Raw genomic sequence first — 14,973 nt, 5'->3', positions numbered from 1 at the left:
TCAGCTCTTACAGGTGACAGTGGGAAGGTTATGGATAATGGTCCTAATAATCACATATTTATGTACTAAAGTGATCACGGGGTTCCTGGAGCAATGAACAAGTTTGGATCTTTATAATTGGGTCAAAGCTCAAAGATTAACCTTTAAGTAAATACAAAGAGGCACATCATTAAGAACATGGGGACTAGTCAAGAACCCTAATTATTTAATTTGGTTTTTTTTTATATTTTTAATAAAATAAATTAATTTGGCTGGATTTTTGATATTTTTTTGTTTAAGGAACAACATGATGAAGGTGAAGATGAAGATGATGAATGTTCTTATATATTTATGGGTTTCATAATTTTGAATATGAATTTTTTTAAAAAAAATAATATCCTATGTGGCTTGCCACCTCATCAGCTTTTTAATAAAACATGAAAAATGATTAACTTGTGCTTGTATATAAAGATAAAGGACATATGTGACAGAGAAAGAAAAAAAAAATAAAGGACTGATATGTTACAATTAAATAAGAGGTAATTGTAAATTTAATCAAAAGGGAATATGATATTCAATTGGACTATGATATGACATTAAAACAAGGTAATTGTAAATTTAATCAAAAGGGAATATGACATTAAAACAAGTAGTAGTTGACTCCTTGGACTATGATATTGAATTTGGCTAACCGTGAAAAGGGAATATGGGGGTGGGGACTTTAATGAAAATGTGGGCCAGATGATGTGGCTTTGCTAAATACTAATATGAGCAAAAAATGTAAAGGAAGGAGGAACTTCTCTCATGCCAACATTAGTAAACTTGTATATTAAGTACTGTTAGAAAATATATATCTCGGCCAGTGCAGTGCAGTGCAGATTCAAAAATCAAAACTCATTTGGTAGCCTCTCAAACATTTGAAGCTGAAAGAGAAAAAATGAAGGGGAGGTTATTCTGTTTTCTGCTAACTCTTCAAATAGCAAGTTTGGTTTGTGGAGCAAAAGGGTTTTTTCTTTCAGGTTAGTTAATTATTAGACACAAACAAAATCCACCTAGTAGTCTTCAACATGTTAAATCTTCTCATCCATTTTGATTTTGTTGCAGCTCAAGAAAAGGCTCAAAAACCTTCACTACCAGCTTATACCATGAATCAAAAAAGGTATGCACAATTTACACCACTATGATCTTATGTGAAAGATTTCAAAATGCTCATTTGTGTTACTTTAATTAATAATAATTTGTAGTGATGTACTACATGATCAGTTTAATTATTCCTTTCTTTGTTATCTTATAGTGATGACCCACTTATAACCAGAAGCACATATTCACCTCCACCACCTCAGGCGTCTTCTGGTCATGGGGGACGAGTGGTTCTCTTCGCTGTGCTTGGATCAGTTCTTCTTTTAGCCATTGGAGTGGCCACTATCATTGTATGGAGATTTTATGGACCCTGGATCACTCTTGTTGTCGATTTATCTATTGTTGGCGTAGCTTCCATTGGATTTGGTGTTTGGTTTCTGACTAAGTCCTTGAGTTAGAATAGTGCTTGGGAATTGTGAAGGTAGTGATTTATAATTTATAGTAACGTACATGAGTTTATTCTTTCTTTGTTATCTTATAGGGACAGGGTATATTGTTTCATTACGTTTATGTTTCTGTTTCAGTTAAAGGGTGTAATGGGAATAGAAGGTATGTCAAAGGCAAGGGAGGAAGAAAATGACAGAGGAGTTGGTAAAATAGGATTAAATGAATCTCTAACATGTTGAGTCAATGGCGTATGAGTCCTAAAGTTTGTCTAGAGTGGTTAGACGTGTCAATGTTGTGTCCGGTATTAATCAAATCTATTATCCATTTTATATTTTGTTAAAACTTAACATAACAATGATATCTATAAAGAATCTGTGTGATCGCACATGTATTTGCCTAGTTATATTAGAAAAAATGTTTGCATTTACAACTGTTGTTTTTGGATTTCCAAACTGTTGTATTTGGATTTCCAAATTCTATTATCTACCGAAGTTGTTACTAGGTTGAGTCACGACCAGGTCGCTCTCTTTAAGACGTTTCGTGGCACTACCCAAAATTGTGCGAGGTAGACTATCAACCACGCCGCCTCCAGGATAAAACAAGCCCAGCTACAACTGTGCGGTTAACTACTGCACTGTAGAAAACCGTTCGAGATATACACCCTCAAATATGGTACTAAGACCACTCTTTAATACTGAAACCACTTTAATATGGTATTATTACCATTCTATATGGTGCTAAGACCACTCAAATATGGTGTTTCCACCATTCTAACCTTTAAGTTCTCCAAACTTTCAATATGGTACTACGACCACTCAAATATGGTGATACCACCATTTCTCCTCAAATAGAAAAATATTTAAATGATTTATATACTGTTAAGATCATTCATAATTCCGACGGGGCATTATTATTACAAAAGGGACTCTATGATCTTAATAGTACTCTTTATTCCGAAGGGACATATATTATCGAAAGGGACTATGAACTTAAGACCACTCTTAATTCTGAAGGGACATTAAACCGAAAAGGGACTATGGTCTTAAGAACACTCTTAAAAATATGGTTCAATCGATTGATCGAAGCCACTCGATACGGTACGTAACCGCTCTATTTGAAACCGAAAGGGACAGAAAGGAGTAGAAGCAGAAGAAACTTGTTAACACAAGTCGGAGGGAGAAGAGAAGAAAAGAATTCCCGACAACTCAATGAAATTCTTTTCGGTGTGTTGAATGCACTATGTGAGTTCTCTATTTATAGGGAAAATTCACAACTAATATGTGAGACACTTTGGGAACAAGTAATATGAGAAACTTTGGGAACAAGTAACATATTACTTTGCGATTAAGTAATTCACATATTAGATCTAGTACAAAAATATCTTAATTGAGTACTAAAATATATTAAATTTAGTACAAAAATATATTATATTATGTACCAAAATATTTTAGCAAAACTTGGGGACTAAGAAAGCACTTTCTAATAATGATTAAATTAATTATTTAATTTATCATTTCCAAATAATAAAATATATATCAATATATATTTTTTCTCTAGTGCTTATGTACCCCCATTAATTAGAGGTACACCCCCCACTATATAAATAAACACTACTAATGTGTGTGTTCCATCCGATGTGGGACTTCCACTTTTTTCAATTCACACAACACTAGTTCTACCCAACATGGGAATTTGTGTTTAGTCTTTTTACTCAATTTCCACACATGTTCCAACAATCCCCCACTTGAATTTAAAAAATGGTTTCAGAAGTAACGTCAAAAACGTCTCCATAAGATTTGCTAGTAAACAAAGGTGTCGCCTACAACTTGAACTTTTGCATAGCGAGTAAAATTCTGATTAACAAGAGTTGCTTACAGCATTGAACTCTATCTCAGACATAGAACCCACACACAAACCTTTTCATAAGGTGTATTCTAAAAGCCCGTGCATTTATGGCCTTGCACGTGTATCCCGGTTTAACGAACGCTCTAGGTATTCTGCCCCGAATTCCATAGGAACTGGTGTAACGCCCGTCTTAATTATTCGATTATTTAAAAATATATTTATATATATGATTTACGTGATTTTCATGATTGATATGTGTGAATTTTATGATTCATGAAGTTGAGTGGGTTATATGATTTATAACTGCATAATGTGGAGTATTTTGTTGTGGTGAAGTTGCTATGTTGTTATGACTTATTTTATTATTAAATAAAATAAGATATGAGAAATAAAATAAAAATATTAAAGATTGGGCTGCGTGGTGAGATGAGCAATTAGTAGTGAGAAGAGTAAAAAGGAGAGATAAATAGACAGACATAAGTTAGGAAAAGCAGTACGTACGTTTTTGGAGAAAAAGGGAGAAAAGTCAGAAAGAGAGAAGAACCAAGGAGGGCTGCGATTCTGCTATTATCAGGTAAGGGTGAGACTAATTTTCAATATTATTAAGGGTATAATTCTATAGGATGAATTTAGCATGATTAGGTTAAGTTTTGGTGAGAATTGGGAATTAGGTTTAGGATCAATTTTGATGAATGAATCAAGAACAGATGTTAGATTGATGCAAAATTAGTGTACAGACCTTAGATATGACTTAAGATGATAATTAGATGCTATTTGGATGAAGGAATCGTGAATATAGGTGAAAAGTTGTGATTTTTAGGTTTCTGGCCGTACTGACATTCATCGCTCGCACCTGCGAGCAAGAACACTCGCATCTGCGAGCTAGAACCCACAACTCGCAACTGCGAGTGACCTGTGAGCTCGCAACTGCGAGCAGAATAACTCGCCACTGCGAGTAAATACGTAGGAACCCAGAATGCACACTTTGCTCGCCATTGCGAGTGAAGTTACTCGCCACTGCGAGTTAGGCTGTTAGTTGCCCAAAATTGTCCCGATGCGATCCTTTCGCACGTGTAGTCTTGAGATGACCTTAGAAGTAAGTTAGAGAGCTGTTTAGGATGCTTTCATAAGCTCCAGAAGTCTGTTATGGTGACTGAAACTAGAAGTGTTGCTGCATGAATGCTATAATGATGTTTTATGATATTTATATTGATGTAATTAATTCTTTATGTGAATGTTAACACATCCAAGCGTTGTTAATTGTTGCATGTTGCTGCTGTTTTCTGTTGTCGACTGTTAGTGTCTTGAGGTTGCATGAGTCGGTCTATGTTGTTGGAATTTAAGAAGTTGTCCATGATTATGAGTCGTATGAGTTGTACACGTCGCTGTCTAAGTTGTTGGAAGTTGAGTTCATTGCATACTCATTAAAGTTGGGGGCTTTAGGCCCGGCAGCCATTGTGCTCATTAAAGTTGGGGGCTTTAGGCCCGGCAGCCATTGTGCTCATTAAAGTTGGGGGCTTTAGGCCCGGCAGCCTTTGTGCTCATTAAAGTTGGGGGCTTTAGGCCCGGCAGCCTTTGTGCTCACACGTTGAAGAGCCTATTATGCTCATTTTGTTGCTGATTGGTACCACATGCATTTGCATATCAAGAATTTCATGATGTTTAAGTTGTCGAGTTGTTGTCGAGTTGATAGAGTTGCATGGTCAAAGATGAGTCGTGTTGTTAAGTTGTTGTTGAGTTGATAGAGTTGCATGGTCAAGGATGAGTTGTGTCGTCAAGTTGAGTGTTAAGTTGATTATGATTTGTGATGAAAATTAGTAATGGTATTTGATGATTGTATTTGTTATGGAATGAAAACTATGCTAATTGTTAATTGTTGATATGTTATTAATGTTTAAGTTGTTAAATGCATTTTATTGGATTATATGCTTAATGTATTGATTATGAAATCTCACCCCTTCTGCGTATATGTTGCCTCGACCGTGGGTAATGTGCAGGTAATAAAGATTAGAGACGTTCATGAGTGGACTCTCAGTTGGTGTCTAGGTGCTCTGATACGTAACGGGATGGGGGCTTGCATTTACTTCTATTCCTTACGTGTCTCTTTTATGAACTAATTTATGAGATTTTTCAATAAGGCCTGCGTGCCAAGACTTTTAAATGTTGAACTAATTTCCGCTGCAATAGTTTAAGATTTTTCATGATGTTGAATTTGAAGGATTATTATTATTATCCATTTTATGATTTAAATGAAGTATGTGACATTCCGTTGTGATCAAAATACTCTGATTTTAAATGAAATTTTTATGTTGGGAAAACGGGGTGTTACAATTGGTATCAGAGCAGGTCGGTCCGTCCGGCCAAGTAGTTGAGTCGCGTAGTGTCATTTTACAGTTTTGTACTGTATTTAAGTTGTCCTGTTTGTTGTTTGTTGTTTAACCCTTAGTATGAACTGGTTGGAGTACAACCATGTTCGTATTAATTGTTTTAGTAAGTCGGTGTACTCTTCTTCAGCCGAAGAAGAAAGTGGAGCAGAGTTTTTGTCTACTAAGCAGCTGAAGCAGTTAGCACGTGATGGAATTTTGATGTTTTCGTTGATGGCGTCACTATCTATTGAGAATTAAGCAGTGAGTGATAAGTTGCAAATTGTGTGAGGATTTCCCGAAGTTTTCCTGAAGAGATTGTTGGTTGATCTTACCGGCACATTAGGAAGTGTCTGCCGCCGGAGAGAGGTCGAATTTTCTATTGACCTTGTTCCGGGAACGAAGCCTGTGTCTATGACACCTTACCGTATGTCAGCTTCTGAGTTGGCTGAGTTGAAGAAACAGTTGGAGGATTTGCTAAATAAGAAGTTCATTAGACCGAGTGTTTCACCTTGGGGAGCGCCGGTATTGTTGGTTAAGAAGAAAGATGGAAGTATGAGGTTGTGCATTGATTATCGACAACTAAATAAAGTAACTATAAAGAATAGATATCCACTTCCTAGAATTGATGATTTGATGGACCAGCTGGTGGGTGCACGTGTGTTCAGCAAGATTGATTTAAGGTCGGGTTATCATCAGATTAAAGTAAAAGATGAAGACATGCAGAAGACGGCCTTTAGGACGCGATATGGTCATTATGAATATAAGGTGATGCCTTTTGGTGTGAGTAATGCGCCTGGCGTGTTTATGGAGTATATGAATCGCATTTTCCATGCATTTTTGGATCGCTTTGTGGTTGTGTTCATCGATGCTATTTTGATTTACTCTAAGACAGAAGAAGAACATGCAGAACATTTGAAAATCGTTTTGCAAGTGCTGAAAGAGAAGAAGTTGTATGCTAAATTGTCTAAGTGTGAATTCTGGTTGAACGAGGTAAGTTTTCTGGGCCATGTTATTTCTGGTAGTGGTATTGCAGTCGATCCATCTAAAGTTGAAGCAGTATCACAATGGGAGACTCCTAAGTCAGTTACAGAGATTAGAAGCTTTTTGGGTTTGGCAGGATACTATCGAAGATTTATAGAAGGATTTTCTAAGTTGGCACTTCCGTTAACGCAGTTGACGTGTAAAGGTAAAACCTTTGTGTGGGATGTTCATTGTGAGAACAATTTTAATGAATTGAAGAAGCGTTTGACGACGACTCCAGTTTTGATTTTGCCGAGACCTGATGAACCTTTTGTGGTGTATTGTGATGCGTCCAAACTGGGCTTAGGCGGTGTGCTTATGCATGATGGTAAAGTTGTTGCTTATGCATCAAGACAGTTGAGAACTCATGAACGAAACTATCCTACGCATGACCTTGAATTAGCTGCAGTCGTATTTGTCCTTAAGATCTGGAGACATTACTTGTATGGTTCGAGATTTGAGGTGTTTAGTGATCACAAGAGCTTGAAGTACTTGTTTGATCAGAAGGAATTGAATATGCGACAGCGGCGGTGGCTCGAATTGTTGAAGGATTATGACTTTAGTTTGAATTACCATCCGGGTAAAGCTAATGTTGTTGCGGATGCCTTAAGTAGGAAGAGTTTACATATGTCTGCTATGATGGTGAAGGAATTTGAATTACTTGAACAGTTTAGAGATATGAGCTTAGTTTGTGAAATGTCGTCTCGGAGCGTTAAGTTAGGAATGCTGAAAATTGATAATGATTTCTTAAAAGATATTAAGGATGCGCAGAAAGCTGATGTTAAGTTTGTGGACTTGTTGGTTGCTAGTAATCAAACTGAAGATAGTGACTTTAAGGTCGATGATCAGGGTGTGTTGAGGTTTCGAGGTAGGATTTGTATTCCAGACAATGACGAGATAAGGAAGATGATTCTTGAAGAGAGTCATAGAAGTAGCTTAAGTATTCATCCCGGAGCTACAAAGATGTATCATGACTTAAAGAAGTTGTTTTGGTGGTCTGGATTGAAACGTGATGTAGCACAATTTGTGTACTCTTGTCTGATTTGTCAGAAGTCGAAGGTAGAGCATCAGAAACCTGCAGGATTGATGACACCGTTAGATGTACCAGAATGGAAATGGGATAGTATATCCATGGATTTTGTGACAAGTTTGCCGAATACTCCTAAGGGAAATGACGTTATTTGGGTGATTGTTGATAGATTGACGAAGTCGGCACATTTCCTTCCGATTAATATTAGTTTTCCTGTGGCTCAGTTGGCAGAGATTTATATTCGAGACATAGTGAAATTGCATGGTGTTCCTTCAAGCATCGTGTCAGATAGAGATCCAAGATTTACTTCTAGATTTTGGAAGAGTTTGCAAGAGGCTTTAGGCTCTAAGTTGAGATTGAGTTCGGCTTATCATCCTCAAACAGATGGTCAGTCGGAAAGAACGATTCAGTCACTCGAAGACTTGTTGAGAGTTTGTGTACTTGAGCAAGGTGGAACTTGGGATAGTCATCTTCCGTTGATAGAGTTCACTTATAATAACAGCTATCATTCAAGTATTGGGATGGCACCTTTCGAGGCTTTGTATGGTCGGAGGTGTAGGACTCCGTTGTGTTGGTTTGAGACCGGTGAAAGTGTGGTTCTAGGACCAGAAATTGTTCAACAGACTACTGAGAAGGTGAAAATGATTCAAGAGAAGATGAAAGCGTCGCAGAGTCGACAGAAGAGCTACCATGATAAGCGTAAGAAAGACCTTGAGTTTCAAGAGGGAGACCATGTGTTCTTGAGAGTTACTCCAACGACCGGTGTTGGTCGTGCATTGAAGCAAAGAAGTTGACTCCAAAGTTTATTGGTCCTTATCAGATATCCGAGAGAATTGGCACGGTGGCTTATAGAGTTGGCTTACCACCGCATTTATCGAATTTGCACGATGTGTTTCATGTGTCGCAGCTGAGGAAATATGTTCCAGACCCATCCCATGTGATTCAGAGTGATGATGTGCAAGTTAGAGACAACCTTACGGTAGAGACCTTACCCTTGAGGATTGATGATCGCAAGATGAAGACGTTGAGAGGCAAGGAGACACCTCTAGTAAGAGTTGTTTGGAGTGGAACGACTGGTGAAAGCCTGACATGGGAGCTAGAGAGTAAGATGATGGAGTCTTATCCAGAGTTGTTTGCTTGAGGTAAATTTTCGAGGACGAAAATTCTATAAGTTGGGGAGAGTTGTAACGCCCGTCTTAATTATTCGATTATTTAAAAATATATTTATATATATGATTTACGTGATTTTCATGATTGATATGTGTGAATTTTATGATTCATGAAGTTGAGTGGGTTATATGATTTATAACTGCATAATGTGGAGTATTTTGTTGTGGTGAAGTTGCTATGTTGTTATGACTTATTTTATTATTAAATAAAATAAGATATGAGAAATAAAATAAAAATATTAAAGATTGGGCTGCGTGGTGAGATGAGCAATTAGTAGTGAGAAGAGTAAAAAGGAGAGATAAATAGACAAACATAAGTTAGGAAAAGCAGTACGTACGTTTTTGGAGAAAAAAGGAGAAAAGTCAGAAAGAGAGAAGAACCAAGGAGGGCTGCGATTCTGCTATTATCAGGTAAGGGTGAGACTAATTTTCAATATTATTAAGGGTATAATTCTATAGGATGAATTTAGCATGATTAGGTTAAGTTTTGGTGAGAATTGGGAATTAGGTTTAGGATCAATTTTGATGAATGAATCAAGAACAGATGTTAGATTGATGCAAAATTAGTGTACAGACCTTAGATATGACTTAAGATGATAATTAGATGCTATTTGGATGAAGGAATCGTGAATATAGGTGAAAAGTTGTGATTTTTAGGTTTCTGGCCGTACTGACATTCATCGCTCGCACCTGCGAGCAAGAACACTCGCATCTGCGAGCTAGAACCCACAACTCGCAACTGCGAGTGACCTGTGAGCTCGCAACTGCGAGCAGAATAACTCGCCACTGCGAGTAAATACGTAGGAACCCAGAATGCACACTTTGCTCGCCATTGCGAGTGAAGTTACTCGCCACTGCGAGTTAGGCTGTTAGTTGCCCAAAATTGTCCCGATGCGATCCTTTCGCACGTGTAGTCTTGAGATGACCTTAGAAGTAAGTTAGAGAGCTGTTTAGGATGCTTTCATAAGCTCCAGAAGTCTGTTATGGTGACTGAAACTAGAAGTGTTGCTGCATGAATGCTATAATGATGTTTTATGATATTTATATTGATGTAATTAATTCTTTATGTGAATGTTAACACATCCAAGCGTTGTTAATTGTTGCATGTTGCTGCTGTTTTCTGTTGTCGACTGTTAGTGTCTTGAGGTTGCATGAGTCGGTCTATGTTGTTGGAATTTAAGAAGTTGTCCATGATTATGAGTCGTATGAGTTGTACACGTCGCTGTCTAAGTTGTTGGAAGTTGAGTTCATTGCATACTCATTAAAGTTGGGGGCTTTAGGCCCGACAGCCATTGTGCTCATTAAAGTTGGGGGCTTTAGGCCCGGCAGCCATTGTGCTCATTAAAGTTGGGGGCTTTAGGCCCGGCAGCCTTTGTGCTCATTAAAGTTGGGGGCTTTAGGCCCGGCAGCCTTTGTGCTCACACGTTGAAGAGCCTATTATGCTCATTTTGTTGCTGATTGGTACCACATGCATTTGCATATCAAGAAGTTCATGATGTTTAAGTTGTCGAGTTGTTGTCGAGTTGATAGAGTTGCATGGTCAAAGATGAGTCGTGTTGTTAAGTTGTTGTTGAGTTGATAGAGTTGCATGGTCAAGGATGAGTTGTGTCGTCAAGTTGAGTGTTAAGTTGATTATGATTTGTGATGAAAATTAGTAATGGTATTTGATGATTGTATTTGTTATGGAATGAAAACTATGCTAATTGTTAATTGTTGATATGTTATTAATGTTTAAGTTGTTAAATGCATTTTATTGGATTATATGCTTAATGTATTGATTATGAAATCTCACCCCTTCTGCGTATATGTTGCCTCGACCGTGGGTAATGTGCAGGTAATAAAGATTAGAGACGTTCATGAGTGGACTCTCAGTTGGTGTCTAGGTGCTCTGATACGTAACGGGATGGGGGCTTGCATTTACTTCTATTCCTTACGTGTCTCTTTTATGAACTAATTTATGAGATTTTTCAATAAGGCCTGCGTGCCAAGACTTTTAAATGTTGAACTAATTTCCGCTGCAATAGTTTAAGATTTTTCATGATGTTGAATTTGAAGGATTATTATTATTATCCATTTTATGATTTAAATGAAGTATGTGACATTCCGTTGTGATCAAAATACTCTGATTTTAAATGAAATTTTTATGTTGGGAAAACGGGGTGTTACAACTGGCCCTTAGTTCCACATTCGTATAGGTGAGTCTATCAAGAGTACTCCTGTAGCTATGTACTCCACTCCAAATAGAGTATAGATCTCATTAAGAGTTTCTATTATCTCATCCTTCTATCACTGCAGGAATCATGCTTTCTTACTTTTATCATAGCATGGTCTATCACTTGTGACTTGTTATTACCCATTGAACCTATTTCTTGGGATCTCCAGTCATGTAGGTCGGGTTACCATCACTTGTGACCTTTGGGCATAAGTCCCATCCTATTGGATGTGTTTAGGACTTTCTTTTTAGTAATTCCTTTCGTCAAAGGATTAACTAATTCTTTATCAGTACGTACATGATCTACTTTAACCGTTCCTTTTGAGAGTAGCTAGCTCTCTAATTCTCTATGTGTTCGTGCCTTAATAATCGCCTCTTACCATTGTGGTAACGATTCTCAATTTTGTAATAGCTGCAGTACTATCACAACAATTTAACACTTCTGGAAACGGTTTTATCCACTAAGGGATCTCAATTAGCAAGCATCTTGTCAACTTGCTTCTCCACTAGTTTTCTCTAGTGTTCTCATCTCAGATTCATTCCATAGTGGACTGAGTCAATATCATTTGTTTTAACAAACAATTCTTACAGTGATGCTCAATGTGCACTCACTGGTCGCTTTAATACTCATCTGAAGATGTTCTTATATCTTGTACCATTTAAGTACAATAGGTTACTCCTCATAAAGTAATCCTAGAGTCATAGTCTTCTTAAGGCACCTCATGACTCTTTCTATAGCATAACAATGCTTCTCATCCGTCTACTAGTAAACTTGCACAAGAGTTTTACGACATTGACAATGTCGGACCTAATACATTCAGTGACATACCTAAGTATTGCCAATGATGCTCGCATCAGTTTTTCTAACTCCATCTCAAGTGTTCTTACACTTGATCATAATATATGATTGCAAGTTTACGGTGAAATAATAATATTTCCTTAAGAACTTCTCAACTTTGTGAGATTTATCAAAAAAGTTCTCTTTTCTGATCTAGTAATCTTGAAACGAAGAATTACTTCAACTTTGTCTAGGTCTTTCTTATCAATGTTGTTGATAAACAATGATTTCACATAATTCATAACATGAATCTTTAAATCAAATATGAGCAAGTCGTCTTCATAGAGACATATGATCGTGCAAATATTATTTGTCACTTTCATTCACTTTTTACTCATTCGATAGCATTAGAATGTCAAATTTTTCATGTCATTCCTTAAGAGTTTATTTTAGACCATACAAATAATTATCTAACTTACAGACCTTGTTTTCTTGTCCATGAATCGCAAAATTTTTCAGATTGTTCTATATAGATTTCTTCTTCTAGTTCATCATAAAAAGAGGCAACTTTCACATCCATTTGGAGTACTATCGAGTTATGAACGGCGGCTAAAGGGACTAGTACTCTTATGGATATGATTTTCGTGACTGGTGAATGAATGTCGAAGAAGTCTATATTTTTCTCTTTGTCTAAAACCTTTGACTACAAGGAGAGCCTTGTATTCATCAACCGTGCCATCAGGTTTTAGTTCCTTTTTCCAAAATCCAAATACAACCGATTGATTTTGCAACTATGAGACAAGTCAACCAAGTGTAATGTTTTGTTAGACTCTAGAAGATTCATTTCATCGTTTATTGCTTTTTGCCATAATTCAGCATCCAATGAGGATATAACTTCTTTAAGGCTTAATGAATCTTCTTCCAATGTATAAACCAAGTTCATACTCTTTAGCATTTTTAGCTTTCTTACCTCCTTGAGGTTCTATAACATCTCGTATGATGTTTTCATAACTATTTCTAATTACATGAATGTGATTAGATATAGTGCCCCCACTAGTTCTTAATATACAAGGGGAATTTAGTTTACCCCCACTAGTGCCCGCACTATTCTTTAATTTAAAGGGGTACTTACTTCATAGAAATCAACATCTTTTAATTCTATGATCACTTTAACATTTAGGTCCTAAAACCTATATGCTTCGTTATTTATAACATACCTAATGAATACACATTCATAGGCTCTACTAGTGAGTTTAACTCTCTTGGGGTCCTGAAGCCAAATATAGTCCGGACAATCCCAAGTTCAAAAATAAGACAAGTTGGATTGTCTTTTCTTCAAAAATTTCTTAATTAGAATTTTTGTTCTTAGACTTGGGTACTCTATAAATTTCAATTTTCGTTAAAGAAATTGAACATATCAAGCATATCAATTTTATTTTCCAAATTTACACATATCATAATTTATTATGTTTAGAGATTCATATTCTCTAAATTCTGATTTATATGAACTTTTGGTTCATATTTCTTGACTGCAATAAATAAAGTTGTCTAATCATATAACGTTGGAATTAAGTCCAAGTTACTCAAGTTTAAAATTAAACGCTTGTTCGTGATCAATTTTGATATGTCAAATATTAAAATCACACAACTAATAAAATAGAAGGAGAGTTTAATTTTGAACATACCATCAAAGGTGCAATCTTTTTGCACAAGAATGTATGGTAGACAAATCTCTCTTTAAGTCTAAGTCAACTCAGTCTTATTCAATAGAAATCTGGAATTCAGATTCTTTCTAATATTTGTTTCAAACATTTTGAACAAATTTCTCAGATAATCTCTAGTTCATCAAAAGACATTATTATTTTCTTTCAATGTTCATATATATGGTATTACAATATTAGTGCGCTTAGCTTGGTGCCTGGAACTCTAAACATTGTTACCTTTGTACTGTTTTTTCAATGAAGTGGCAACAATTTGTCCATATTTTCAATTTTCACTTCACGGACAAATCATAAAACAATACAAAGAATACCATCATACTTACAAACCAGAAGCAATTGCCTATTTCAAATGATTTTGCCCAATAGACATTCCCTTAACACAATAAGCAGCATCATCACAACGCATCAGAATAAATTTGGGAATGTCCTACGTGGATGCGTCGAGGGACGATTTTTATTCACAATTAACTCCACGTTTTATCATTAAAAGTGATATGTGAATTTCATAGTGTTGTTTGTTTACAACAACACTTCATCGTTTCAGTCAAAAGATGTATTTCTAAAGCTTGATTTATCCTTATTTTATTTAGGGACAACGAAATCTCAATAAGTAATTTCTTCGGTAGACATAGCAGATCGAAACGTCTTAAAATTGTTGTTTTTGGATTTCCAAACTGTTGTATTTGGATTTCCAAATTCTATTATCTACCGAAGTTGTTACTAGGTTGAGTCACGACCAGGTCGCTCTCTTTAAGACGTTTCGTGGCACTACCCAAAATTGTGCAAGGTAGACTATCAACCACGCCGCCTCCAGGATAAAACAAGCCCAGCTACAACTGTGCGGTTAACTACTGCACTGTAGAAAACCGTTCGAGATATACACCCTCAAATATGGTACTAAGACCACTCTTTAATACTGAAACCACTTTAATATGGTATTATTACCATTCTATATGGTGCTAAGACCACTCAAATATGGTGTTTCCACCATTCTAACCTTTAAGTTCTCCAAACTTTCAATATGGTACTACGACCACTCAAATATGGTGATACCACCATTTCTCCTCAAATAGAAATATATTTAAATGATTTATATACTGTTAAGATCATTCATAATTCCGACGGGGCATTATTATTACAAAAGGGACTCGATGATCTTAATAGTACTCTTTATTCCGAAGGGACATATATTATCGAAAGGGACTATGAACTTAAGACCACTCTTAATTCCGAAGGGACATTAAACCGAAAAGGGACTATGGTTGTAACATCCCGGAATATTATTATTTTTTTTTTTAAAACGATTTACCAACAATTCCAAATTTC

General features: G+C 36.3%; 1 protein-coding gene across 1 annotated transcript; it reads left to right on the top strand.

The window, feature by feature from the left end:
• Window positions 1-878: 878 nt before the first annotated feature.
• On the top strand, window positions 879-1,936 carry LOC146923708 (uncharacterized). The gene is made up of 4 exons (XM_085708840.1): window positions 879-998; window positions 1,084-1,138; window positions 1,274-1,540; window positions 1,644-1,936. The coding sequence occupies exons 1-3, from the start codon at window positions 917-919 to the stop codon at window positions 1,515-1,517; spliced, it is 381 nt and encodes a 126-aa protein (XP_085564966.1). The 5' UTR covers window positions 879-916; the 3' UTR covers window positions 1,518-1,540; window positions 1,644-1,936.
• The last annotated feature ends 13,037 nt before the right edge of the window (window positions 1,937-14,973 follow it).

The sequence above is a fragment of the Medicago sativa genome, chromosome 5 (assembly GCF_051527215.1).
Source record: "Medicago sativa cultivar Bolivia chromosome 5, Bolivia_mono, whole genome shotgun sequence".
Classification (NCBI taxonomy): Eukaryota; Viridiplantae; Streptophyta; class Magnoliopsida; order Fabales; family Fabaceae; genus Medicago; species Medicago sativa.
The sequence above is the reverse complement of the archived record's forward strand: the minus strand, read 5'-3'. Positions and strand labels throughout refer to the sequence as shown.

Bases quoted from the DNA above. Each gene is read 5' to 3' on its own strand.
- LOC146923708 (XM_085708840.1), top strand. From the start codon at position 917: ATGAAGGGGAGGTTATTCTGTTTTCTGCTAACTCTTCAAATAGCAAGT. The intron at 999-1,083 runs GTTAGTTAATTA...ATTTTGTTGCAG, and splicing joins AAAAGGGTTTTTTCTTTCAG to CTCAAGAAAAGGCTCAAAAA. The intron at 1,139-1,273 runs GTATGCACAATT...GTTATCTTATAG, and splicing joins TATACCATGAATCAAAAAAG to TGATGACCCACTTATAACCA.